Raw genomic sequence first — 26,047 nt, forward strand, 5'->3', positions numbered from 1 at the left:
CAGTCGTTACGTGTAGTCAGAAGCCAGTAAGTCTGACACCAGCCTAAACAAGGTTTATCGGGTTGCCCGGGTAACTGGGTTGGGGAGGTCAGATAGGTCGCTCCTTGTAAAGCGGTGGCACTCAGCTACAATCGGGTGAAAGGGTTACCAACAGAAGTTTTAGTGTCATCATCATCCTCATCCTCCGAGCCTTTTTCCAACTATGTTGGGGTCGGCTTCCAGTCTAACCGGATGTAGCTGAGTGCCAGCGCTTTACAAGGAGCGACTGTCCTATCTGACCTCCTAAACCCAGTAACCCGGGCAACCCAATACCTTTTGGTTTATTGTCAATACATTTAAAAAATAAGTTCACCTTGTTAGGCGCAGGTAAGAAAAACAATGGCGCAATAATGTGGCAATATGTTTAGTAACTGGATTTTACGATGTAATAGATTTATCGAAGTCATGTGATTTTTTTTTCGTTATAGGTAACGATCGAAAATTCCGAAATGATCTCAAAAACATTATGTTGCTCAGATAATCAGCAATTTATGTCACATGGGTCACCAGCCATAACCATGAAATGCGGCCATGAGCATGCATCCTGTAGTATTCTTGAACTGTAGTTTAGGTGCATTTTTCTTTTTCAATCTTCGGACAAGCGAAAAGTCATATAGTGAACTTGCAGGGTTGAGCGAAACCAACTAAATGAAAGTCATCTATGTAAAAAGTTTGGGAATTTCTGATCTAGCCTATCAACGACAACCCGGAGACTCAATGGTGATTAGGCAAATCTTGAAAATATTACGTCGATAACGTATGGGTCATGTATAGGTATATGGGTTTTTCCCAATCTGAGAAAAAAAGAATGACAAAACAACAATAATTTACAAGTCATTGTTATAAGGGAACAAAACTATAAAGATACCATCAAATAATCAAATAAATATGTTTATTGTCCACTTATCGTAAGTAATTAATACCTATACAGCACATGCGACCAGCCGCGATAATTTTACAAATTCTTAAAGTACTGTTCTCACGATCGAGATAATATTAAAAAGAAACAATAACCGTGCTACAGTTGATAAATATTTTATTAATTTAAAATGTGCAGGTACTTAAGTATGTACACATAGCATCATCATCAGTGGCCTTTTACATCTATAAAAGATGATTTAAGCTGCATCCGTATCAAGTTGTTTGACTTTGGCACTTGCGCTGATGACTAACAAGGCCTATGCGAGAGCGACAGCGCCGATCGCAACGTCCACAAACGAACTGTGTTCCTGGTGACGTTGGAGGTTGTGCCATTCGTTCGTGACGTAGATCGCGTTTATGGGATAGAAAATCGAACCAGGCTTTGTCATGCGCGACCACCCCATCAGATAGTATTTTCCTCCAACTGTCACGGTCACCAGAAGCTTTTTCCCAGGTGTTCGGGTCAATTTTAAAGGATACCATGTCGCGTTTAACGCTGTCCTTAAATCGCAACAATGGCCGCCCAACTGGTCGTTTGGCGTCTGAGATTTGTCCCAGGAGAGTTTGTCTTGGCAAACGAGAAGGCTCCATCCGCTGCACATGCCCTAGCCAGCGCAATCTCCTTTGTTTAAGAAGTGCGGTTATGCTAGGCATGCCCGCGATACTAAGCACCTTCTCGTTTGTTACTCGGTCTTTCCACGAAATATCCAGTATACGCCGGAGACAGCGCATATGGAAGTTGTTTAATTTCCGCTCCTGTTTGGCATACGATGTCCAGGTCTCCGCGCCATACAAGAGTATGGACAAGATACATGTCTGATAAATTATGATCTTAGTCTTTATCGTAAGATATTTGTTATGCCAAACTCTCGCGCTCAGCTTCCCGAACATCGTAGAGGCCTTGCCGATGCGGCTGTTTATTTCCGCATCGAGACAAAGGTTGTTCGAAACTGTGGATCCAAGGTAGCAGAAATTATCGACAACTACCAGTGGTGAGCCTTCTAATGTGATTGTGGGTATCTCAGTAACCCCCTGTGTCATAATTACCGTCTTTTTTGCGTTGATGGACATGGAGAATTGCTTACAAGCTTTATTGAACTTTTCCAGCATTCCTTGAAGTTCTGATGGGCTTGAAGCAACAAATGCTGCATCGTCAGCAAACAGTAAGCTATCAATGAGAGTATCCTGGCGGTGTCTTTTGGATTTAAGGAGAGAAATATTGAAGAGCTTACCATCCACCCTGGTGTGAAGGTGTATGCCTTGTTGGTTATCTCCGAACGCAACTTTGAGAAGTACAGAGAAAAATATACCAAACAGTGTTGGTGCTAGTACACATCCCTGCCGGACTCCTCTTCTCATGTCAAACGGGTCAGATGTATGACCCTTATAAACGACGGATGCCTTCATCTCTTCATGAAAAAGTCTTATTAGATTTAACAGCTTCGGTGGACAGCCAACCCTTTGGAGTACAGCGTATAGCCCCTCTCTGCTCACGGTATCGAATGCCTTATTTAAGTCGACAAAGGCCGTTAGCAAAGGTGTTCTTTGTTCTCTACACTTTTCCTGCAGTTGCCGAAACGTAAAAATCATGTCTGTGGTGGACCTTTGTGCCCGAAAGCCACATTGAGACTCAGGATATACTCGATTGGCAAGCAGTTGTAACTTGGAAAGGATCATACGACCAAGTAGCTTGCCAGCTATGCTAAGTAAGGAGATTCCACGGTATGAATTGCAGTCGCCACGGTCACCCTTCCCTTTATATAATGTGATGATATTTGCATCGCGCATATCCTGAGGAATGTATTCTTCGTTCCAGCACTTTACAAAAAAGTTATAGAGAATAGGGGCTACACACCGCACCTTGATAATTTCAGCAAGGATACCATCAATTCCCGGGCTTTTACCTCGCTTTAGTTGGTTGACAGCGATAATGAAGTCCTGTACTGTAGGAACATCGTCGAGCTCAGTCCAAACAGGTAACTCGGGAAATGACTGAACTGCTTCGGGCTCGACACCGATGGGCTGAGAGTAGAGATTTGAATAGTGCTCTACCCACCTATGAAGCTGACGATCCGCATCTAAGATGCAAGTGCCATCGACCTCCTTAAGAGGTGCTGTTTTATTCGGTAATGGACCTAGTGCTTTCTTAATAGCCGAGTAAACACCAGAAAAGTTGCCAGTTGAAGCATGACCTTGAATACTTTTACATAGTTCCAACCAGTAAGAATTGGCGCAAAAGCGTACATTGCGTTGGAGTGCTGCTTTGGCTTTTGATAATTCGTCGCGTGTCGTAGCTGTCGGATTTAGTCGATAACTTAGTGACGCTTGACGTTTTAAATCCAGAAACGGTTGAAGATGGTCGATATTTTCTTGGAACCAGTCATGTTTTGATGAAGGTTTGTAACCAAATGCTTTCGCCGCAGTTTCCGTGAGAATGGATTTTACTTTAACCCATTCTTGACTGGCTGACATGTCAGGATCCCAAGAAGATGTTTCCTCCTTAATTAGCTGCTGGTAGGAAGCTACCGAATCTTTGGATTTTGATGTTGGTACTTTCAATTTTTTACGACCGATAGACCGCGACGAATGTAACTTTTTGGGGCAAAAAGATGCTGTGGTGACGACGAGTGAGTGGTCGGTATCACAATCCGCGCTATGGAATGTTCGAGTGTGCAGAATGTCCCCCAAGTTTTTCTTTCTAGTTAATATGGTGTCTAACTGATGCCAGTGTTTTGAGCGAGGATGTTTCCAGGACACTTTGTGCATAAACTTTCCTTTGAAGTAGGTATTAGTTACACAAAGCAGATTTTGTGAACAGAATTCTAAGAGACGTTGTCCGTTCTCATTTAACGTCCCTACACCGTGACCACCCATACAATCTGGCCAGGATGCATGAGATTGACCCACACGTGCATTGAAATCCCCCAGGATGATTAGGCGATCCCCCGACCGAACCCCACTTACAGTTTCACATAGTTGGTCGTAGAAAAGGTCTTTAGATTCGGGAGAAGATTTTAAAGTCGGTGCATAAGCAGATATTAAGGTGAGAAAGCCGCCGTTTATGCTTAAACGACACGTCATTATGCGCTCCGACACTCCTCGAGGATCGTCTATTGCACTGAGTAGGTCATTTCTAATGGCAAATCCTACCCCATGTTGGCGACATTCAGAGGAATCCTTGCCTTTCCAGTAAAACGTGTAGTTGGTCTCACGTAACGAACCTTCGTCAGGTAATCTCGTCTCTTGAAGAGAGCATAGCAACACATAGCATTAAACCTATAATTAATACTTTTTACAAATTGTTTAGGTGCCTAATATTTAAATGTGATAGACACATTCACAATACAGTTTGTGATCTTTATACGATAACGTACAAGAACACAATTCAGCTGAATCAAATCAAATCATTTGAAACACGCAAGCAGCTACAAATCAGTAGCTATATTTTTATCGCTTGTAAAATATTTGTGTGACTTTCGTATACTTATAGCATTCTAAAACTGTGAGTAGCAAATCACAGTTACGGCCATCACCAACAACGTATGGCTCAGAAGATGTACAACAGAAGCGTCGGCAGTCGCTTCTGTCGTCGTGGTCGCTTCTGACGTTGACACTGTTGTTGCTTCTGAAGACTGTGTAGTCACTTCTGAAGTTGATTCTGTTGTGGTTTCATCATCTGGCAAAGGAGGATCTTCCACCTGTCCGTCAGTCGCAAACCGTCTTCCCCAGATAGCGAACGCATACAACTCAGCACTCTTATTCTTTAATGACATTGTGTGAACAGTAACATCATTGTTAGGAGTGACGGTATAAGAATATTCTTCGGATTCTAACGGCATGATGTAGATTGTAGAAGAGACTGGATAGACGATGGAGTCATTGGTATCTAAGTCGGCTTCTAGGCTGGGAGTTGGCATTGTTGCTGTAATGGTGAGCTCGTCAAAGATGGCGGTCGTGTCTACTAAGTAAGTAGCGAACCTGAAACCAAAGATATACGAGCAGTGAAAATTAGAACATAAAACCCATTCAGTCATTATGGGAATAATCTCGAATAGAGTCTGACGGTTAAACACAGGGTAGGACGGCCGTTAACGAGATAGTAAGACGATCAGACGAAAATGGAGAGCACTGGATACAAGCCTTTCGAACTGGTCTTTTTGAAAATCGATGGGCTATCGTCCTACCGCACAGATGATTATGATGTTGACAGGATCAATGAAAAATGAGTATTACCTTGAGCCACAAGTGTCTCTAGCATCACCACTGCAAGCGTAGACACCACAGATCCTCACACCTCCAGTTGCCACGCCAGAGTACGAGCGCACGCCGCTAAACACGCCAGCCCTGTATCTGTAGTACTGGAATCAAACGAACAAATTGTATTAAAAATCTGACTAGGATTGAAAGGCAAATTTGTAAACTGTGTAACTAAGTTTCATTTTCTAGTATTGCCTGCCTGAAAACTTCTTCCCGAACGGTTTGGCGCATTTCTATTTAGAAATCAGTCCAGTATTTTTTTAATTCAATCGTTTTATCCTTCGAGTGGACAAAACTGCAAGTTTTACATGTTATGACAATCAAGGTACGAACAAAATTGAGTGTCTTTTGGGGTTTACTCAGGGACAATAAAATAAATATTTATACGACAACAATTTTGCGAGCGTTTATTAAAAATAAATCGATTTATGAGGCAAAAAATCAGATTCGAACGGGGCTTAAAACAAAATGTGCAATGATCTGACATGAACAAAAAATTAAGTACTTACGAACCTTTTGGCACGTAAAAAATTAAAACTACAGAACATAGAAACACAAATATTGGTAAAAATATAAGAAAACTAGATTAACATAACATGCAACCAACTAGCATTAAAAACTAACAAGATCTTTTATCCAATTTGTAAAAAAAATACATTCAATACTATGTATAGACTCCATAGTCTTTCAAACTTGCTACATATATTTCGATTTTAAAGTCAACAACTGTCTTACGTAATTATTTAACCACTAATTCAGTCTTAGATTAGTTATATTCATCAAAATGGCACAACATTCTTCAACAGTCATTTGCATTTAATCATCTGAACTGAATAAATCATCTAGCAGAGTGTTGAATTTCTGAACATCATCATCAGATGGTTCCTTATTATGGTCCACATCCCTTGTGTAAATCCTTCCCCAGATACCAAAAGCTATTAACTCTCGTTGAGGCACGTTAATTTTGAAATTGAGACGCTCTCTTTTGGTCCTGCTAATAATTTCTTTCTGAAGGATCGATAAGCGATTTTGTTCCTTCTGTTCGCATTTAGATTGGTCCTTTTCCTTCGAGGTGAAAGTAAAGTTCTTAGGACTGAGAGGAAACTTGTTGTATCTGACTGTCACAGGGAAGTACTCAATATTATTGCAGTCAAGTGTGTCGTTGTATGTGTTCCGGTACGTATTCATTTCTATTTCCAATTTTTCAATTTCATTTTCTTCTTGTTGTGTGTATCTGGAAATATTAAACGATTTCAGATAATTATTTATTCAATAATAACCTTAGAGATCAGTCACATTAAATGATTTGTGATGAACATTGATTAATTATACTTTTTCCATGAATTCAAAAATACAGAGCAAACCATGAGAGATTACGAATATACTGATCCAAAAGCAGCTACAGTTCGTCTCATATGTAGGAAATCTAAAGCACAACTGATTATGAATGATGAAATACCTGTAAGAGCAAGAAGTGACGTTATCGTTCTTGCAGGCGACGAGCAGACACGCGACGACGCCGATCTCACGTCTGGCGTATGTGTTGGTGCCGTCTTGTATGAAAGCGCGATACCGCACCGACTGAAAATAAATTACTTTGTTGAAGAAGTTAGGGCAACGATAAGAAGCAAGGATTTAGTTGATCAATAAGCTAAATATGATGGTGACGGTGAAGATTATTTGGTAGGTTGTCAGGAATATGCCAAGTTTGTTAATTATAAGGATGACGATGAAGTAGAAATCAAAATTAAGAGTATTTGTTTTATATAATTATTGAAAATCGCATCAAGCGAGATCTCTCTAGGAATAAAGTTAAAAACCCCAACTTACCTTTATCATGCACTACATAACGTATAAGCAAGCACTAATATCATGCAAAACCCGAGGCGTGCAAATTGTTAGTTTGTGGAAACTAAATACGCATTGTATTTGGAGTTGTATGTTAGTAACACCAAAAATGAATAAATAATACATTAAAAAATATTAGAAACACCTAAAACAATCTAAACACTAAACTAAAATAAAAAGAATACAAAACGAAAAAGTAGCCATCATGCACTACAGCAATATCTAAAGTGTTAAGTAACGAAAAAAGAAGTAACTAGTCTACTACTCACAATTTGACTATTCCTTTGAGAAAGCGTGACTCTAAAAGTACAAGACACATCTTTGTCTACTAGCGTGAACTCCTGGGTGCCTGGCTCTAAGAGCTTGGTGACGTGTGACGCGAGGGACGGGTCGACGATCAGGCGCATGTTGTTCATGTTGAAGGGTTCATCGTAGATGGGACCTGGGTATGGCCATGACACCTGGAATGAAAGAACGTCAAGGTTATGGAAATAATAGAGGAAATGATGCCTGTTCCTCGTTACGCAAAGTTGTTGGAAGGCAAGAAGCTTTAACTTCAGCAGGGTCCTAGAAGTTTAATGCTTAAAATTGGCTTACTTACCTCACCAGGTACTTTAGGCACTTTCGCCACAAGAACTTTAGTCGTGGGTAGTCCAGGCATAATACTGATCAGGGCACCAGCCTTACCGGAATATATTCCGGAACCTGAAAAAATAATATGGTAACGTTAATAAAACATCTTCCAGTTAACAAGACGACGAAGAACAAGATGATAGAGAAGAATGTTGTGAATATAAAAAATAAAGAAAACACGTACCTCCACTACCAACTCTGACATTGTTGGCTCCAGATCCCAAGAAGTTGACATCGAGAGCGTAAGCATACGCCTCCTGGATTTGAACAGCTGAATAGATAATAAAGCATTAGTTAGATGCTTCGATCCTTCAAGGAATAATTAAGTATGGGAAGTTGCTTTTTAAAACAAAAAAAATATCTCCCAAAATTAGCGATATCACTCACCAGTCAAATAAGGAAGTTCAGAGTACCACATGGTAGGGAATATAACGTCTTTAATGTTCATCTTCTGCACAACCTGCACAGCAGGTATTTGGAACATCAGGTCGAAGCAGATGAAGTGTCCGAAGGTGACTCCGAAGTCTGTGGTGAACACCCCGAGGTCAGGTTTCAAGGCTGGCGTGTAGGACTCCTGCCGGAATAAGTTTATCTTACGGAACCTAAAAGGTAGAAATTAAAAAATATAAGTCTTTATGTTACTATAGTATTATGTCAATTGCAGCAAAATCTAGACTGAATTCTAGTTGATGGCAATAAGTTCAAAGGTGAAAGAAAACCTTACGAGAGGGAACTTGATGACCAAATGTGGTGATTTATTTACCTAGAGACTTGCACCACGGATTAGAATATGCTTACCAGAAAGTAAACTACTGCTTAATTGACTCACCTATCAATAACAGCGCCAGTCCTATCAAACACGACATTGGTTTTGAACATATAAGACTTCTCTTCAGGACAATTCTCTCCCGTATTCTGAATTGTACAGTCCATCAGCTCACGACCGTTGATGACCACGTAGATCTGATTGGCCCTCGCTGCCGTTGATATGGCCACCATGAACTGAAACATTATTGAGTGAATGTCAGAACACAGAATGAAGATAGGATAGAGAAATTAGGAAGGAAATTGAAAAAGCATACATAATATCTTCTCAGAGCCCAAATAACTTAGGTTTTTGATCTCAACAAAAAATTGTGTATTTATTTAATTTACTTTCAATATAAAAATTCCCTAGACCTAGCTGTAACAGCAAATCTCTCTCTCTCTCTCTCTCTCTCCGTTGCTTAGAACATACTGGGGAAGGAATATGGCTCACAAATAGTTGAAAGACGAGTGGAGATACCCCTACCTCAAGGCAATAAAGATTTGTAATTATTTACTTACCTCATCGAACATGGTAGGATAGAGTGCTGGTATGGGGTAATTCTTCAGAGCTCCGTAGATTGGCACCGTGAAGTAAGTCGAGCTGTTCGTAAGCGTGTCCTCAGGGAACACCACAATATCCGCACCCTGTAACCATTTGGGAGATCACTATTAATATCTGACAAAGGAGAAATGACAAGAGTTATACAATTATACAATTTCGTACTCAACGCCTTCAAAATTGTTTTGTCGATAAATCTTTGGATAGCAATGACGACCCTTATGGAAGTAAGGCCCTTAGATCCTGCATCAATTTGCTATATTACAACATTCGTATACCCAATACGAAACATCCAGAAGTTTTCTGTTACATAAAAATACCTGTTCAGCAGCTTCCTTGATAAGGTTGGCATAGTTGACGAGGTTGGTGGCCACATTCCCCGTCACTAAGTACTCCACCACGGCTCCCACGTAGTGATCATCTTGAGGAGTCGATTTCTGGAAACAAGGCATACAAACGATGATGACAATCTTTAAATGGAGGAGGATTAATGGATTTATTCGTTTAAAAACGGCTTGACCAGTTTAGATGATCTATTTACGGAAATAATAAGGGATTCTCTCGAGTACATGCAGGTTGACAGAAGTTTTCTCGGGAGCATGTTACAACGAAACATTGAACTTTTTGTAAAACATAATTAAAGCAAAAATTTATTTTGATTAACATCGTCGTTTCAGTCAATGGAAATAATCGATATGTTTCATTTAATTTCACTTTACGCACTTTAATAGCTAAGTCTGTATATACAAGTTAATATCTTCAAGCCATTTAAGTAATACCTGCAAGTATTGTTTCTATACGATAATAATCACATTTCCACATTGTCTTTACAAACACGAATCTTATCGATATTACATCCTTTCCATTTTGATGTATAAAAGATAGAAGTATAAAGAAAACATGTCTAGATGAATCATAAAAACAAATGGAAAAATACTTATTGAAAAGATAAATATTTGTGCACAAAGCAAGCAAGGGAAATTGCATCGAAGCGCAATAATATTTTGTAGCAAATAAAAATGAAAAAACAGATATATCCTACGATGAAAAATAATAGATATTTGACCCAAATAGGCAAGATAGCACAGAATTAAGTAATCAATTTATAGTAGTTCTTTGAACACAATACTCAATAAACAACATCACACAAACACCCACTTTTGAGAAAAGACACAAACAAAGAAAGACTCATCAATGATTACTTTACCTAATACGAATTTAATACTAAACATATTGATTTCGACATTTTTAATTCAATTAAAGACGTAAATACAGATGATATGCGTTTCAATAAATAGATCGAGACATCCGATGTTACCGAAGTTTCGGTCACTACTGTTCATGTTTACAGTAGCGGTTTTAGGGTAGGGCCCAGGGCGCCGGATATAACCCAACCAATCCTTGATCAGAATGTTACTCCTATTTTTGTTTTAAATTTCATCAAAGATCGCAACTTACAAGGACTGTATGCAAATGTATGGATAGCATCAGGGCCGTCTTAACCTACGGTGCAGGTTGTGCGAAAAACCCGGGCGCCGCGGGCTCAGGGGCGCCGCGGTACGCTCCTGGACAATACATTAATTTAATTGAAAGAAATTTCAATTAAATTAATGTATTGTCGTATAATGCCGGGCTCGTTAGATTTGCCCAAAGGCCATACAGGCCTTGGACATTAGATTCCAGAAGACGATCACTCGATTTGAGAGGATTAGGAGTCAAATTAGTTTTTCAATAACAATCTTTAAAACCACAAACCAAGTCAATTCCTAGCCTGTAAAAATAATAAACATGGGATCGCTTGCGTTATATGGTAGTTTAGCCTTTTAAAATATCACATAGATAAGCAAATGTGCTGCAGACGTCGAAGATAAAAAAAAACGCTCACTTCACTCGCGGTTTCTTCTCTATTTCTAATTTATTCTGCGTTTACTTTTAGAGTTCTCAATTTAACAAAAAGTTGGAGCACCGAAGAAACAAGGCAGGTACTTTTCTATTTAAGTATTTCAAAAGCGGAGTATTTTTTTTTTACTTAGGACAATATAAAACAAAAAAGGCTTTAAAGCTAAGTTTGTCATGAAAAACTCACCTGTACAGAGAATCCTGTAAAGGAAAACAGTAAGCCAATATACAATAATCTCATATTGATGTTATTTACTCTAGTTCCCGTTGTACCACGCGACAGAGCTACCTCTCGATTCATGCGCCGCCGGCGGCGCCCAACTAAACGATGCCTTATTTATTTTTAGGCAGAACAGTGCGTGCGCACTATCAGACGACACGATAAATTGTGACAGGGAAATGTCATTAGGTTTAGAGAAATAAAACACATTGCACTTTCACATATTCACTTTTATTTATTTTAGTTCAAAGTAGTAAACGTTATTTAAAAGATGCATCTGAATGGACACGTGCTAGTTCTGATGACATTGATGACCAACTTGTTGGGTACGGGGAGGTCCCGAATTTACCTACTCGTTCGTACGTAGTATGAATATGTACCTACAAATAATGTTATTCAGCTCACGATATGATACATATGTGGGTTTCATGTACATTGTACATATTACTATCTCGGCGTATCCAAACAAGTAAATAAAACAACGTTTAGTTCAAATAACAGATTTTAATTCATGAATATTAATTATTCATTGTTGACGTAAATGAGCAGAGACGGCGAATTGGATCTCCCTACATAGTCTTAAAAGCATAACTCACATCTATGCTCCTGCTTCAAAAACACCCCCGTTACGAAGTAAGGTACTTAAATATTTTTAAAAGTGCAAAAAAATATTGCAAACATGAATTGAATTTCTGAGTGAGGAAAAAATATCTATGTAATTGTTAAGTATTTCCGAAATCTTTCCACTATGAGATGCATGACCGATTAATCGGGTCTGACATTGATAGTTAAATACAAAAAGGCTTATTTATCCTGCGTAGGTCTACGTTTCCCTGAAATGAAGTTCAGAAACCATCATAATAAAAAAATACCTCATCCCCAATATGTAAGTAAATGAATCACCTGGAAACAGTTCCAAGTGTATCATCTAAATGAAACGCCTTATCTTCAGTCAACAGCTCGTCTACAGATACGGATCAAGATTGCTCGTTACATTTGTTTTATAACACCTCCATATCTTGCCACAATCAAATAATCCCCGATTTTGTTCCCACACATTTCCGAAACTAACAAATGCAGCCAAAAGCATTTTTTTGCGATAAGCTTCTACAAAAACGTTGCATCTTTCAATATATTTTGAAATTCAATATTTTTACTTCAATTTGCCGCCTATTTCTTGGTGGCTTTTATTGTTTAGAATTGCTACATTAGCTGGACGTTAAACTCTTGTAGAGGAGTCCAGATGAGAATGGCCAAAGCGCTGACTGTGTAGACACTGTGACATTCACTCTGCCTATATACTGACTCCTAAGATATCTCGGGATTAACGCTGTCCAGTGCCGTGACAGAAAATACCTTTCGATATCACGATATCAGTTTTTGACAATGTTATTTTGTTGTACCTACTCTCTAGAGAAAAAGTTGAATGTTCCGTTGACGAAAATTGAATCCCTGACCATATCGTCTTGGTGTAGCCATGCCAAAATCTATTCTTTTTTACAGAACCCGCGACAGCTTTCTCTATGAATGAGCTAACAGATGGCAACGACTGTCAACAATTTTAAAAAATAAGTTCACCTTGTTAGACGCAGGTAAGAAAAACAAAGGCGCAATATTGTGGCAATAGGTTGAGTAACTGGGGCCCGATTCTCCTAATTTTACTTAAGCGCCCTTCGGTTGACGTTCGACTCGATTCGACTGAGATCCAATCCCGACTCGATTGCGATTGAAGCGTATGTGGCATTCCGCTATTTTTTCTTTGAAATAAACGTTTTTATCCTTTTCTGTTATTACTATATAAAAATAAGTCCGGTTTTCCTCCCTGACGCTATAACTCCAGAACGCACGAACCGATTTCCACGGTTTTGCATTCGTTGGAAAGGTCTCGGGCTCCGTGAGGTTTATAGTAAAGAAAATTCAGGAATAATCAGGAATAATTCAACAGAAAAGTGGGTAAATCGTTTTTCACATACAGCGCCATCTCTGATACATAGCATGTACTACAAACCAATATCCAACACTTCAAGTAGATGGCGCCGAGTGTTTGACAGCTACTCATTGTCTCTGCTCAGTTAATTTCATTCAAGCTCAGTGTAAATTATGTGGATCGTGCATTTGAGGTTAAATTCAACACTCTGTCCATTGTCCAAAATGCCTAGACAACGACGTGCGAGCATCGGCCGCCGCACAAGACATGCAAGCCAGCAACAAGTGTATTCAAGGAACTTAAGCGAAGAAAAATATAATAAGAGAAAATGACCGATTGAGACATCGCGTGAGCACACGAAGATCATTGGCATCATACAATCGCTTGGCATTCCAATATGATCCCACTGCAAACTACAGTGATGATGAAAATTTAGATATTGGACGAATGACGACTATATGCCGATATTGCAATGCGTTAAAGTTCAAAAGAGAAACGGCTGGATTGTGCTGCGCAAGTGGAAAAGTCAAACTGGATCCATTACTTACACCACCACAGCCACTGAAAACATTGTTCGATGGAAGTGATCCCGATTCCAGCCATTTTCTTCAACACATCCTTGAATACAATAACTGCTTTCGCATGACTTCCTTTGGAGCTAATTTTCCAAACAATTGTTAGATGTTGGAAATGGAAAAGTCCAAGTTGATGCGACATCTGGATTAATTACTCTTACCAACGATTTTTGCCGATTTGTAGACACTCAATTAGTTCTTATTGAAAATGTTTTCCCAAACATTAGTGAGAATTATAAGAATTATGCTTGGTTAAGTCAACGAGCAATTCTTGCCGCAAAGAATAATGATGTCCACGCACTGAATTTTACCATTCAATCAAAAATTGCTGGCGATTTGGTGACATACAAATCCGTTGATTCAATAACAAATCCCGATGATGTAGTAAATTATCCAACGGAGTTTTTGAACTCTCTGGAGATACCAGGATTTCCACCACACAACTTGCAACTCAAAGTTGGTACAGTTATTATGATACTGCGTAATTTGAATCCACCGCGACTTTGCAACGGTACTCGACTTTCGGTAAAGAGACTTATGCCGAATTTGATCGAGGCAACCATTATTAACGGAAAGTACGCAGGTGAAAATGTATGTATTCCTCGAATACCAATGATTCCAACTGATCTTCCGTTTGACTTCAAACGATTGCAATTCCCAGTTCGCCTTGCGTTCGCAATGACAATTAATAAGTCGCAAGGCCAATCGCTTAGTGTTTGCGGGATAAATTTAGAAAATCATTGTTTTTCACATGGGCAGTTATACGTTGCGTGTTCACGAGTTGGGAAACCATCCGCTTTGTTTGTGTTAACGTCAGACCAAAAAACAAAAAATGTGGTTTACCAAAGAGCACTACAATGAAACGGATAATTTGCGGACACGTATAACGCTTCGATTCAGTATTTACTTTGGATTTGTAGCGATATCAAAGAGTAACTTTCATTTACTTAGGGAAGTTCAACTAAATAACACTTCATTTTAGTAGGTAATCGAAATGTATTTATTACTGTTGTGAAATGAAATAAATATTTTCCTTTTCAAATATATAATAAAAATTTTTTTTTTCTTTATCTTTTAATCACCAAACGAAATGTTACATAAAACGAATCTGGTGGCGAAACGGAGTTCGCCGGGTCTGCTAGTAATGAATAATTTTGTCTGAAAAGCCATAGATGGCCTTGGTTTATTTATGCCGTAACCGTATATTATGAAACTATTAATAGACATGTTAGTACTTACTTAACATGTTTTGTGTTAAATAGAAATAACAACACTCGATACCAAACTTGAAATCGAAATTTTGGCTAACGTCACAAGCAACAAAATAATTGTTTGGTGTGAAAAAAGTTTAAGCTTCGGGAAATTTTCAGAATAAGTTCTAGTTAGAAAGCAAAGCTTATTTTTGTTTTACTAGCCGTTTTCCCGCGGTTCACTCGCGTTCCGTGGAAGCTACTGCCCGCACTGGGATAAAATATAGCCTATGTTACTCTCAGATAATGTAGCTTTCTAATGGTGAAAGAATATTTAAAATCGGTCCAGGGCCCCGATTCTCCTAATTTTACTTAAGCGTCATACGATTCACGTTCGACTCGATTCGACTGAGATCCGATTCCGACTCGATTACGATTGAAGCGTATGTGGCATTCCACTATTTTTTCTTTGAAATAAACGTTTTTATCCTTTTCTGTCATTCAATAATGAATAATTTTGTCTGCAAATGATTTACGATTGCAAAATGATTGTACAGCAAACTACCGTATATACCAAAACCATCAAAATAGCAGACCAATCGCACACCAATCAAATGTCAATCGAATAGGTACGATTGGTCTTTTTTAGTAGCAGAATGCCCGATATGGTTAAAACTGCTATTACGATCATATTGCGATTCGATTTCTATTCGATTTTGACATTAACTTAGGAGAATCGGGGCCCTGGACTTTACGATGTTGATGATTTATCGAAGTCATGTGATTTTTTTCGATATAACGATCGAAAATTCCGAAATGATCTCAAAAACATTATGTTTCTCAGATAATCAGCAATTTATAAGTCACATGGGTCACCACACCAGCCATAACCTTGAAACGCGGCCATAAGCATATTCCCTGTAGTATTCTTGAACTGTAGTTTAGGTGCATTTTTTTTTTCAATCTTCAAACTAGGGAAAAGTCAAGCTTTTTGTTTTTTTTAACATACACCCATGTTCTATGGTGAACTTGCAGGGTTCACCAAAACCAACTAATGAAAGTTGAAGTGGCAATGGAGTGGAGACCACGGACTAGCGAGCGCAGCGTAGGACGTCCACCAACAAGGTGGAAAGACGACCTTATGAAGGTCGGCGGAAGACGCTGAATGCAGGTCGCTTCCAACAGGTATCTGTGGAGATCAAAGGGGGAGGCCTATGTTCAACAGTGGACGTTCTATGGCTGAGATGATGATGATGATGATGAACTAATGAAAGTCATCTATAACATAAAAGTTTGGGAATCTCTGATTTAGAATACCTATCAAAAACAACCCGGAGACTAGTAGGTGGCCCTTAGGCAAACCTTGAAAATACGACTTGATTAAATCGATAACATCCCAAATGTGGTTTTTTCCCAATCTTAGAAAAAAAAAGGAGTGATAAAACAAAAATAATTTACAAGTCATTGTTATAAGGGAGCAAAACTATAAAGATACCATCAAATAATCATATAAATATGTTTATTGTCCACTTATCGTAATTAATTAATATACACCACATACGACCATATCTTTAAATGACCAGCCGCGATAATTTTACAAATTCTTAAAGTACTGTTCTCAAGATCGAGATAATATTAAAAGGAAACAAGAACCGTGCTACAGTTGATAAATATTTTATTAATTAAAATGTGCAGGTACTTAAGTATATACACAAAACATTAAACCTAAAATTAATACTTTTTACAAATTGTTTAGGTGCCTAATATTTAAATGTGATAGACACATTCACAATACAGTTTGTCATCTTTATTACGATAACGTACAAGAACACAATTCAGCTGAATCAAATCAAATAATTTGAAACACGCAAGCAGCTGCAAATCAGTAGCTATATTTTTATCGCCTATAATATTAAATATGTGACTTTCGTATACTTATAGCATTCTAAAACTGTGAGTAGCAAATCACAGTTACGGCCATCACCAACAACGTATGGCTCAGAAGATGTACAACAGAAGCGTCGGCAGTTGCTTCTGTCGTCGTGGTCGCTTCTGACGTTGACACTGTTGTTGCTTCTGAAGACTGTGTAGTCACTTCTGAAGTTGATTCTGTTGTGGTTTCATCATCTGGCAAAGGAGGATCTTCCACCTGTCCGTCAGTCGCAAACCGTCTTCCCCAGATAGCGAACGCATACAACTCAGCGTTCTTATTCTTCAATGACATTGTGTGAACAGTAACATCATTGTTAGGAGTGACGGTATAAGAATATTCTTCGGATTCTAACGGCATGATGTAGATTGTAGAAGAGACTGGATAGACGATGGAGTCATTGGTATCTAAGTCGGCTTCTAGGCTGGGAGTTGGCATTGTTGCTGTAATGGTGAGCTCGTCAAAGATGGCGGTCGTGTCTACTAAGTAAGTAGCGAACCTGAAACCAAAGATATACGAGCAGTGAAAATTAGAACATAAAACCCATTCAGTCATTATGGGAATAATCTCGAATAGAGTCTGACGGTTAAACACAGGGTAGGACGGCCGTTAACGAGATAGTAAGACGATCAGACGAAAATGGAGAGCACTGGATACAAGCCTTTCGAACTGGTCTTTTTGAAAATCGATGGGCTATCGTCCTACCGCACAGATGATTATGATGTTGACAGGATCAATGAAAAAAGAGTATTACCTTGAGCCACAAGTGTCTCTAGCATCACCACTGCAAGCGTAGACACCACAGATCCTCACACCGCCAGTTGCCACGCCAGAGTACGACCGCACGCCGCTAAACACGCCAGCCCTGTATCTGTAATACTGGAATCAAACGAACAAATTGTATTAAAAATCTGACTAGGATTGAAAGGCAAATTTGTAAACTGTGTAACTGTTTCATCTTCTAGTATTGCAATAGTCTGCCTGAAAACTTCTTCCCGAACGGTTTGGCGCATTTCTATTTAGAAATTTCTATTTGACTGCCTCGTTGGTCTAGCTGTCGCAAGTGCGGCTGCTGAGCACGAGGTCTCGGGTTCGATTCCCGAGTCGGGCCGAAATCGCTTTGTGGGTTTTAGAAGACTTTCACAAAGCAGCCCGGAGCCTGGAATTTGGTGATTGATACACCCGTGCAGCGGAGAGCACGTAAATGTCGGTCCTGCGCCTGATCTCTCTCCGGTCGTGTCGCATTTGCCGTCCCATCGGGTTATGAGAGTGAAGGAATAGGGAGTGCACCTGTGTCTGCGCAAATGCTTGTGCACTATAATATGTCCTGCGCAATTGGCTGATCTCCTTAAATGAGAACAGCCGCCGTAGCCGATAATCGGCTAGGAGGACATCATCATCATCATCATCATCATTTAGAAATCAGTCCAGTATTTTTTTAATTCAATCGTTTTATCCTTCGAGTGGACAAAACTGCAAGTTTTACATGTTATGACAATCAAGGTACGAACAAAATTGAGTGTCTTTTGGGGTTTACTCAGGGACAATAAAATAAATATTTATACGACAACAATTTTGCGAGCGTTTATTAAAAATAAATCGATTTATGAGGCAAAAAATCAGATTCGAACGGGGCTTAAAACAAAATGTGCAATGATCTGACATGAACAAAAAATTAAGTACTTACGAACCTTTTGGCACGTAAAAAATTAAAACTGCAGAACATAGAAACACAAATATTGGTAAAAATATAAGAAAACTAGATTAACATAACATGCAACCAACTAGCATTAAAAACTAACAATTTTTTTTTCCAATTTGTAAAAAAAATACATTCAATACTATGTTTATAGACTCCATAGTCTTTCAAACTTGCACATATTACTCCATATGATTCGATTCTGGAGTCAACAACTGTCTTACGTAATTATTTAACCACTAATTCAGTCTTAGATTACTTATATTCATCAAAATGGCACAACATTCTTCAACAGTCATTTGCATTTAATCATCTGAACTGAATAAATCATCTAGCAGAGTGTTGAATTTCTGAACATCATCATCAGATGGTTCCTTATTATGGTCCACATCCCTTGTGTAAATCCTTCCCCAGATACCAAAAGCTATTAACTCTCGTTGAGGCACGTTAATTTTGAAATTGAGACGCTCTCTTTTGGTCCTGCTAATAATTTCTTTCTAAAGGATCGATAAGCGATTTTGTTCCTTCTGTTCGCATTTAGTTTGGTCCTTTTCCTTCGAGGTGAAAGTAAAGTTCTTAGGACTGAGAGGAAACTTGTTGTATCTGACTGTCACAGGGAAGTACTCAATATTATTGCAGTCAAGTGTGTCGTTGTATGTGTTCCGGTACGTATTCATTTCTATTTCCAATTTTTCAATTTCATTTTCTTCTTGTTGTGTGTATCTGGAAATATTAAACGATTTCAGATAATTATTTATTCAATAATAACCTTAGAGATCAGTCACATTAAATAATTTGTGATGAACATTGATTAATTATACTTTTTCCATGAATTCAAAAATACAGAGCAAACCATGAGAGATTACGAATATACTGATCCAAAAGCAGCTACCGTTCGTCTCATATGTAGGAAATCTAAAGCATAACTGATTATGAATGATGAAATACCTGTAAGAGCAAGAAGTGACGTTATCGTTCTTGCAGGCGACGAGCAGACACGCCACGACGCCGACCTCACGTCTAGCGTATGTGTTGGTGCCGTCTTGTACGAAGGCTCGGTACCGCACCGACTGAAAATAAATTACTTTGTTGAAGAAGTTAGGGCAACGATAAGAAGCAAGGATTTAGTTGATCAATAAGCTAAATATGATGGTGACGGTGAAGATTATTTGGTAGGTTGTCAGGAATATGCCAAGTTTGTTAATTATAAGGATGACGATGAAGTAGAATTCAAAATTAAGAGTATTTGTTTTATATAATTATTGAAAATCGCATCAAGCGAGATCTCTCTAGGAATAAAGTTAAAAACCCCAACTTACCTTTATCATGCACTACATAACGTATAAGCAAGCACTAATATCATGCAAAACCCGAGGCGTGCAAATTGTTAGTTTGTGGAAACTAAATACGCATTGTATTTGGAGTTGTATGTTAGTAACACCAAAAATGAATAAATAATACATTAAAAAATATTAGATACACCTAAAACAATCTAAACACTAAACTAAAATAAAAAGAATACAAAACGAAAAAGTAGCCATCATGCACTACAGCAATATCTAAAGTGTTAAGTAACGAAAAAAGAAGTAACTAGTCTACTACTCACAATTTGACTATTCCTTTGAGAAAGCGTGACTCTAAAAGTACAAGACACATCCTTGTCTACTAGCGTGAACTCCTGGGTGCCTGGTTCCAGCAGCTTGGTGACGTGTGACGCGAGGGACGGGTCGACGATCAGGCGCATGTTGTTCATGTTGAAGGGTTCATCGTAGATGGGATCTGGGTATGGCCATGACACCTGGAATGAAAGAGCGTCATGATTAAGAAAAAAATAGAAATTTGTAAAAGGTGTCGAAACCAGACTGGCGATATAGTTAAGTATTGAGATAATTTAATCCCAAAGTTGATGGAAGGCAAGAAGCTTTAACTTCAGCAGGATCCTAGAAGTTTAATGCTTAAAATTGGCTTACTTACCTCACCAGGTACTTTAGGCACTTTCGCCACAAGAACTTTAGTCGTGGGTAGTCCAGGCATAATACTGATCAGGGCACCAGCCTTACCGGAATATATTCCGGAACCTGAAAAAATAATATGGTAACGTTAATAAAACATCTTCCAGTTAACAAGACGACGAAGAACACGATGATAGAGAAGAATGTTGTGAATATAAAAAATAAAGAAAACACGTACCTCCACTACCAACTCTGACATTGTTGGCTCCAGATCCCAAGAAGTTGACATCGAGAGCGTAAGCATACGCCTCCTGGATTTGAACAGCTGAAAAGATAATAAAGCATTAGTTAGATGCTTCGATCCTTCAAGGAATAATTAAGTATGCGAAGTTGCCTTTTGAAACAAGAAAGTATCTCCCAAAATTAGCGTTGTCACTCACCAGTCAAATAAGGAAGTTCAGAGAACCACATGGTGGGGAATATGACGTCTTTAATGTTCATCTTCTGCACAACCTGCACGGCAGGTATTTGGAACATCAGGTCAAAGCAGATGAAGTGGCCGAATGTGACTCCGAAGTCTGTGGTGAACACCCCGAGGTCAGGTTTCAAGGCTGGCGTGTAGGACGCCTGCCGGAATAAGTTTATCTTACGGAACCTGAAAGGTAGAAATTAAAAAATATAAGTCTTTATGTTACTAAAGTATTACGTCAATTGCAGCAAAATTCATACAATCTAGACTGAATTCTAGTTGATGGCAATAAGTTCAAAGGTGAAAGAAAACCTTACGAGAGGAAACTTGATAGACTAGAAATTGATTGAAAACAATAATCCGCCATGAGCAAATGTGGTGATTTATTTACCTAGAGACTTGCACCACGGATTAGAATATGCTATTTACCCGGATTGGTCGTTTGGCTTACCAGAAAGTAAAGTACTGTTTATTTGACTCACCTATCAATAACAGCGCCAGTCCTATCAAACACGACATTGGTTTTGAACATATAAGACTTCTCTTCAGGACAATTCTCTCCCGTATTCTGAATTGTGCAGTCCATGAGCTCGCGCCCGTTGATGACCACGTAGATCTGATTGGCCCTCGCTGCCGTTGATATGGCCACCATGAACTGAAACATTATTGAGTGAATGTCAGAACACAGAATGAAGATAGGATAGAGAAATTAGGAAGGAAATTGAAAAAGCATACATAATATCTTCTCAGAGACCAAATTACTTAGTTTTTGATATCAACAAAAAATTGTGTATTTATTTAATTTACTTTCAATATAAAAATTCCCTAGACCTAGCTGTAACAGCAAATCTCTCTCTCTCTCCGTTGCTTAGAACATACTGGGGAAGGAATATGGCTCACAAATAGTTGAAAGACGAGTGGAGATACCCCCTACCTCAAGGCAATAAAGATTTGAAATTATTTACTTACCTCATCGAACATGGTAGGATAGAGTGCTGGTATGGGGTAATTCTTCAGAGTGCCGTAGATTGGAACCGTGAAGTAGGTCGAGCTGTTCGTAAGCGTGTCCTCAGGGAACACCACAATATCCGCACCCTGTAACCATTTGGGAGATCACTATTAATATCTGACAAAAGAGAAATGACAAAGGATTATAAAATTATAGAATTTCGTACTCAACGCCGTCAAATTTTTTTTTGTCGAAAATTCTTTGGATAGCAATGACGACCCTTATGGAAGTAAGGCCCTTAGATCCTGCATCAATTTGCGATATTACAACATTCGTATGAAAACTTCTGAGTGTTTCGTATTGGGTACACCCAGAAGTTTTCATTAATAATTTATTTCTTTATTTTATTAATCATCTGTTAAGTATATAAAAATACCTGATCAGCAGCTTCCTTGATAAGGTTGGCATAGTTAACGAGGTTGGTCGCCACATTCCCCGTCACTAAGTACTCCACCACAGCTCCCACGTAGTGATCATCTTGAGGAGTCGATTTCTGGAAACAAGGCATACAAACGATGATGACATCTTTAAATGAAAAGAGGATTATTAATGAATTTATTCGTTTGAAAACGGCTTAACCACTTTAGAGGATCTATTTACGGAAATTATAAGGGATTCCCTAGAGTATATGCAGGTTGACAGAAGTTTTCTCGGGAGCATGTTACAACGAAACATTGAACTTTTTGTAAAACATAATTAAAGCAAACATTTATTTAGATTAAATCAATGGAAATAATCGATATGTTTCATTTAATTTCAAACGCACTTACGCACTTTAATAGCTAAGTCTGTATATACAAGTTAATATATATATGTATATATATATAGTTAATAAATAAAAATATCTTCAAGCCATTTAAGTAATACCTACAAGTATTGTTTCTATACGATAATAATCACATTTCCACATTGTCTTTACAAACACGAATCTTATCGATATAACATCCTTTCCATTTTGATGTATAAATAGATAGAAGTATAAAGAGAACATGTCTAGATGAATCATAAAAACAAATGGAAAAATACTTATTGAAAAGATAAATATTTGTGCACAAATGCAAGCAAGGGAAATTGCATCGAAGCGCAATAATATTTTGTAGCAAATAAAAATGAAAAAAAAACAGATATATCCTACGATGAAAAATAATAGATATTTGACCCAAATAGGCAAGATAGCAACAGAATTAAGTAATCAATTATCGTAATTCTTTGAACACAATACTCAATAAACAACATCACACAAACACACACTTTTGAGAAAAGACACAAACAAAGAAAGACACATCAATTATCACTTTACCTACGAATTTAATACTTAACATTATAGCATTAACAGTCTTGATTTCGACATTTTTAATTGTAGGGCACGGTTGGGCGACGGCCCAGGGCGCCGGAGGCGCCCCCAACCAATCCTTGATCAGAATGTTACTCCTATTTTTGTTTTAAATTTCATCAAAGATCGCAACTTACAAGGACTGTATGCAAATGTATGGATAGCATCAGGGCCGTCTTAACCTACGGTGCAGGTTGTGCGAAAAATCCGGGCGCCGCGGGCTCAGGGGCGCCGCGGTACGCTCCTGGACCAAGAAATTTCAATTAAATTAATGTATTGTCGTGTAATGCCGGGCTCGTTAGATTTGCCCAAAGGCCATACAGCTGCCTTGGACATTAGATTCCAGAAGACGATCACTCGATTTGAGAGGATTAGGAGTCAAATTAGTTTAGTCAATTCCTAGCCTGTAAAAATAATAAACATGGGATTGCTTGCGTTATATGGAAGTTTAGCCTTTTAAAATATCACATAGATAAGCAAATTTGCTGCAGACGTCGAAGATAAAAAAAAACGCTCACTTCACTCGCGGTTTCTTCTTTATTTCTAATTTATTCTGCGTTTACTTTTAGAGTTCTCAATTTAACAAAAAGTTGGAGCACCGAAGAAACAAGGCAGGTACTTTTCTATTTAAGTATTTCAAAAGCGGCCAATTCTTTTTTGCTTAGGACAATATAAAACAAAAAAGGCTTTAAAGCTAAGTTTGTCATGAAAAACTCACCTGTACAGAGAATCCTGTAAAGGAAAACAGTAAGCCAATATACAATAATCTCATATTGATGTTATTTACTCTAGTTCCCGTTGTACCACGCGACAGAGCTACCTCTCGACTCATGCGCCGCCGGCGCCGCCCAACTAAACGATGCCTTATTTATTTGTAGGCAGAACAGTGCGTGCGCACTATCAGACGACACGATAAATTGTGACAGGGAAATGTCATTTGGTTTAGAGAAATAAAACACATTGCACTTTCACCTATTCACTTTTATTTATTTTAGTTCAAAGTACACGTGCTAGTTCTGATGACATTGATGAGTGATGATGACCAACTTGTTGGGTACGGGGAGGTCCCGAATGTACCTACTCGTTCGTACGCAGTATGAATATGTACCTACAAATAATGTTATTCAGCACACGATATGATACATATGTGATTTTCATGTACATTGTACATATTACGAACTCGGCGTATCCAATACAAGTCGTAAATAAAACAACGTTTAGTTCAAATAACAGACTTTAATTCATGAATATTAATTAATCATTATTGACGTAAATGAGCAGAGACGGCGAATTGGATCTCCCTACATAGTCTTAAAAGCATAACTCACATTTATGCTCCTGCTTCAAAAACACCCCCGTTACGAAGTTAGGTAGGTACCTACTTAAATATGTGCAAAAAAATATTGCAAACATGAATTGAATTTCTGAGTGAGGAAAAAATATATACATTGTACCTAATTGTTAAGGGGTATGATTTAAGCTGTCACCAATTTAATTCATTTTGTGTTTCTTAAATAATAGGGTTTGCCCTCAAAATAGTAGATTTGTCACCAAAATGAGTCACCAAACAATATAAAGTCAATTCCACAATAAATTACCGAAAATCATGGAGATATGGGGTCAAGTACCAAATAAATGGTTTTGTATGTATTATAATAGGTTTGTCCTAATAGTATTTAAGCAAACTAATTTAAAGAGATCACCAATAAATCATATATTATATCACTAGAAAATTTCATGAAGGTCTAAAAATGTATGGTGGTCGTCATCATCCTTTCAACCAAAAGAGTCTACTACTTAACTGGCCATGTGCCTCCCCCAAGGGTCTTAATTTCCACAGGTAGTATAAATATATTTAAATTAAATTTCTAGCTGAATAGTAAATAAAACACTTAATTAAAGTCAAAATAATCAATATTTATGGTAATCGTCGCGAATGAAGTAAACTTGCATCTCGCTGCCCGCGCCGCGCATCGTATAATCGTACCTACAACCAACCTACAACCCATTCGTTGAGGCTTCCCTTCCCTTCCCTTCCCTTTGAACATATTTTCATTAAAATTATAAACTGCTGTATTAAATTGGTAACGAATACATTATTTTAATAACTGAACGAAATAAATGTAACTACTGTATTGGTGACAAAATAACAAATAAAAAGGAGTCGCAGACAGGGATCGATTAATCGATTTATTTGGTGACAGATCTACCATTTTGAGCACCAAGCTATTATTTAAGTAATAAAACTATTATTATAAGAAAGTAGTTTATATTCATGTAATGCACTACAATTTTATTGGTAATCCATCTCATATTTTACACATTATAATAACAATAATTTGGTAATTCATACCTGGGAACACTCTTTGTTTATCTGAGAACGAAAATATTTCGTGGCGATAGATCTATTTATTAGGTGATACAACTTGATGACAAATATAAATTTTGGTGACAAAAAATATAGTTCCCATTGTTAAGTATTTCCGAAATCTTTCCACTATGAGATGCATGACCGATTAATCGGGTCTGACATTGATAGTTAAATACAAAAAGGCTTATTTATCCTGCGTAGGTCTACGTTTCCCTGAAATGAAGTTCAGAAACCATCATAATAAAAAAATACCTCATCCCCAATATGTAAGTAAATAAATCACTTGGAAACAAGTGCCAATGTATCATCTAAATGAAACGCCTTATCTTCAGTCAACAACTCGTCTACAGATACGGATCAAGATTGCTCCTTACATTTGTTTTATAACGCCTCCATATCTTGCCACAAT

The 26,047-nt window shown here is 38.1% G+C and overlaps 2 protein-coding genes and 1 long non-coding RNA gene across 6 annotated transcripts in view; 1 reads left to right on the forward strand and 2 right to left on the reverse strand.

Annotated features, from left to right (window-relative positions):
• Nucleotides 1-926: 926 nt before the first annotated feature.
• Nucleotides 927-16,704, forward strand: LOC135118451 (uncharacterized). Its single transcript, XR_010277597.1, has 2 exons — nucleotides 927-1,096; nucleotides 16,571-16,704. It is a non-coding gene; the product is annotated as an uncharacterized LOC135118451 (long non-coding RNA).
• Nucleotides 4,291-26,047, reverse strand: part of LOC110370781 (vanin-like protein 3) — a 30,166-nt gene continuing 8,409 nt past the window's right edge. The window contains exons 1-10 of one of the 3 annotated variants that reach the window (XM_064040570.1): nucleotides 11,151-11,309; nucleotides 9,385-9,501; nucleotides 9,025-9,150; nucleotides 8,528-8,700; nucleotides 8,086-8,300; nucleotides 7,883-7,969; nucleotides 7,667-7,770; nucleotides 7,335-7,526; nucleotides 5,194-5,318; nucleotides 4,292-4,938 (exon numbers count right to left, since the gene is read on the reverse strand). In XM_064040570.1, the coding sequence (XP_063896640.1) occupies nucleotides 4,455-4,938; nucleotides 5,194-5,318; nucleotides 7,335-7,526; nucleotides 7,667-7,770; nucleotides 7,883-7,969; nucleotides 8,086-8,300; nucleotides 8,528-8,700; nucleotides 9,025-9,150; nucleotides 9,385-9,501; nucleotides 11,151-11,264 (1,737 nt within the window). In that variant the 5' untranslated portion in view covers nucleotides 11,265-11,309 and the 3' untranslated portion in view covers nucleotides 4,292-4,454. Of the gene's footprint in view, nucleotides 4,939-5,193; nucleotides 5,319-5,597; nucleotides 6,452-6,676; nucleotides 6,799-7,334; nucleotides 7,527-7,666; nucleotides 7,771-7,882; nucleotides 7,970-8,085; nucleotides 8,301-8,527; nucleotides 8,701-9,024; nucleotides 9,151-9,384; nucleotides 9,502-11,150; nucleotides 11,311-26,047 lie in introns of those variants that run through there. The other 2 variants (XM_064040573.1, XM_064040571.1) reach the window with 2 other exon arrangements.
• Nucleotides 16,534-24,139, reverse strand: LOC135116622 (vanin-like protein 3). Of its 2 annotated transcripts, none has more exons than XM_064040568.1 (10): nucleotides 23,986-24,133; nucleotides 22,311-22,427; nucleotides 21,895-22,020; nucleotides 21,408-21,580; nucleotides 20,897-21,111; nucleotides 20,695-20,781; nucleotides 20,479-20,582; nucleotides 20,111-20,302; nucleotides 17,560-17,684; nucleotides 16,534-17,304 (listed from the first exon to the last, which is right to left on the reverse strand). In XM_064040568.1, exons 1-10 carry the CDS (start codon nucleotides 24,097-24,099, stop codon nucleotides 16,821-16,823), a joined length of 1,737 nt encoding a protein of 578 aa, XP_063896638.1. In that variant the 5' UTR covers nucleotides 24,100-24,133; the 3' UTR covers nucleotides 16,534-16,820. The 2 variants fall into 2 exon arrangements, with proteins under 2 accessions (XP_063896638.1, XP_063896639.1); XM_064040569.1 differs by lacking the exons at nucleotides 16,534-17,304; nucleotides 17,560-17,684 and adding exons at nucleotides 18,364-19,227; nucleotides 19,453-19,574 and having other exon boundaries at nucleotides 23,986-24,139.

This window comes from Helicoverpa armigera, chromosome 22, assembly GCF_030705265.1.
Source record: "Helicoverpa armigera isolate CAAS_96S chromosome 22, ASM3070526v1, whole genome shotgun sequence".
In the NCBI taxonomy this organism is placed as follows: Eukaryota; Metazoa; Arthropoda; class Insecta; order Lepidoptera; family Noctuidae; genus Helicoverpa; species Helicoverpa armigera.

Excerpts from the sequence above, each read along its gene's own strand:
- LOC135116622 (XM_064040568.1), bottom strand. The coding sequence starts at position 24,099 with ATGAGTCGAGAGGTAGCTCTGTCGCGTGGTACAACGGGAACTAGAGTA. Across the intron at positions 22,021-22,310 it reads TCAAGGAAGCTGCTGATCAG|GGTGCGGATATTGTGGTGTT; the intron begins GTATTTTTATAT and ends AAATGGTTACAG. Across the intron at positions 20,782-20,896 it reads TGAACTTCCTTATTTGACTG|CTGTTCAAATCCAGGAGGCG; the intron begins GTGAGTGACAAC and ends TTATCTTTTCAG.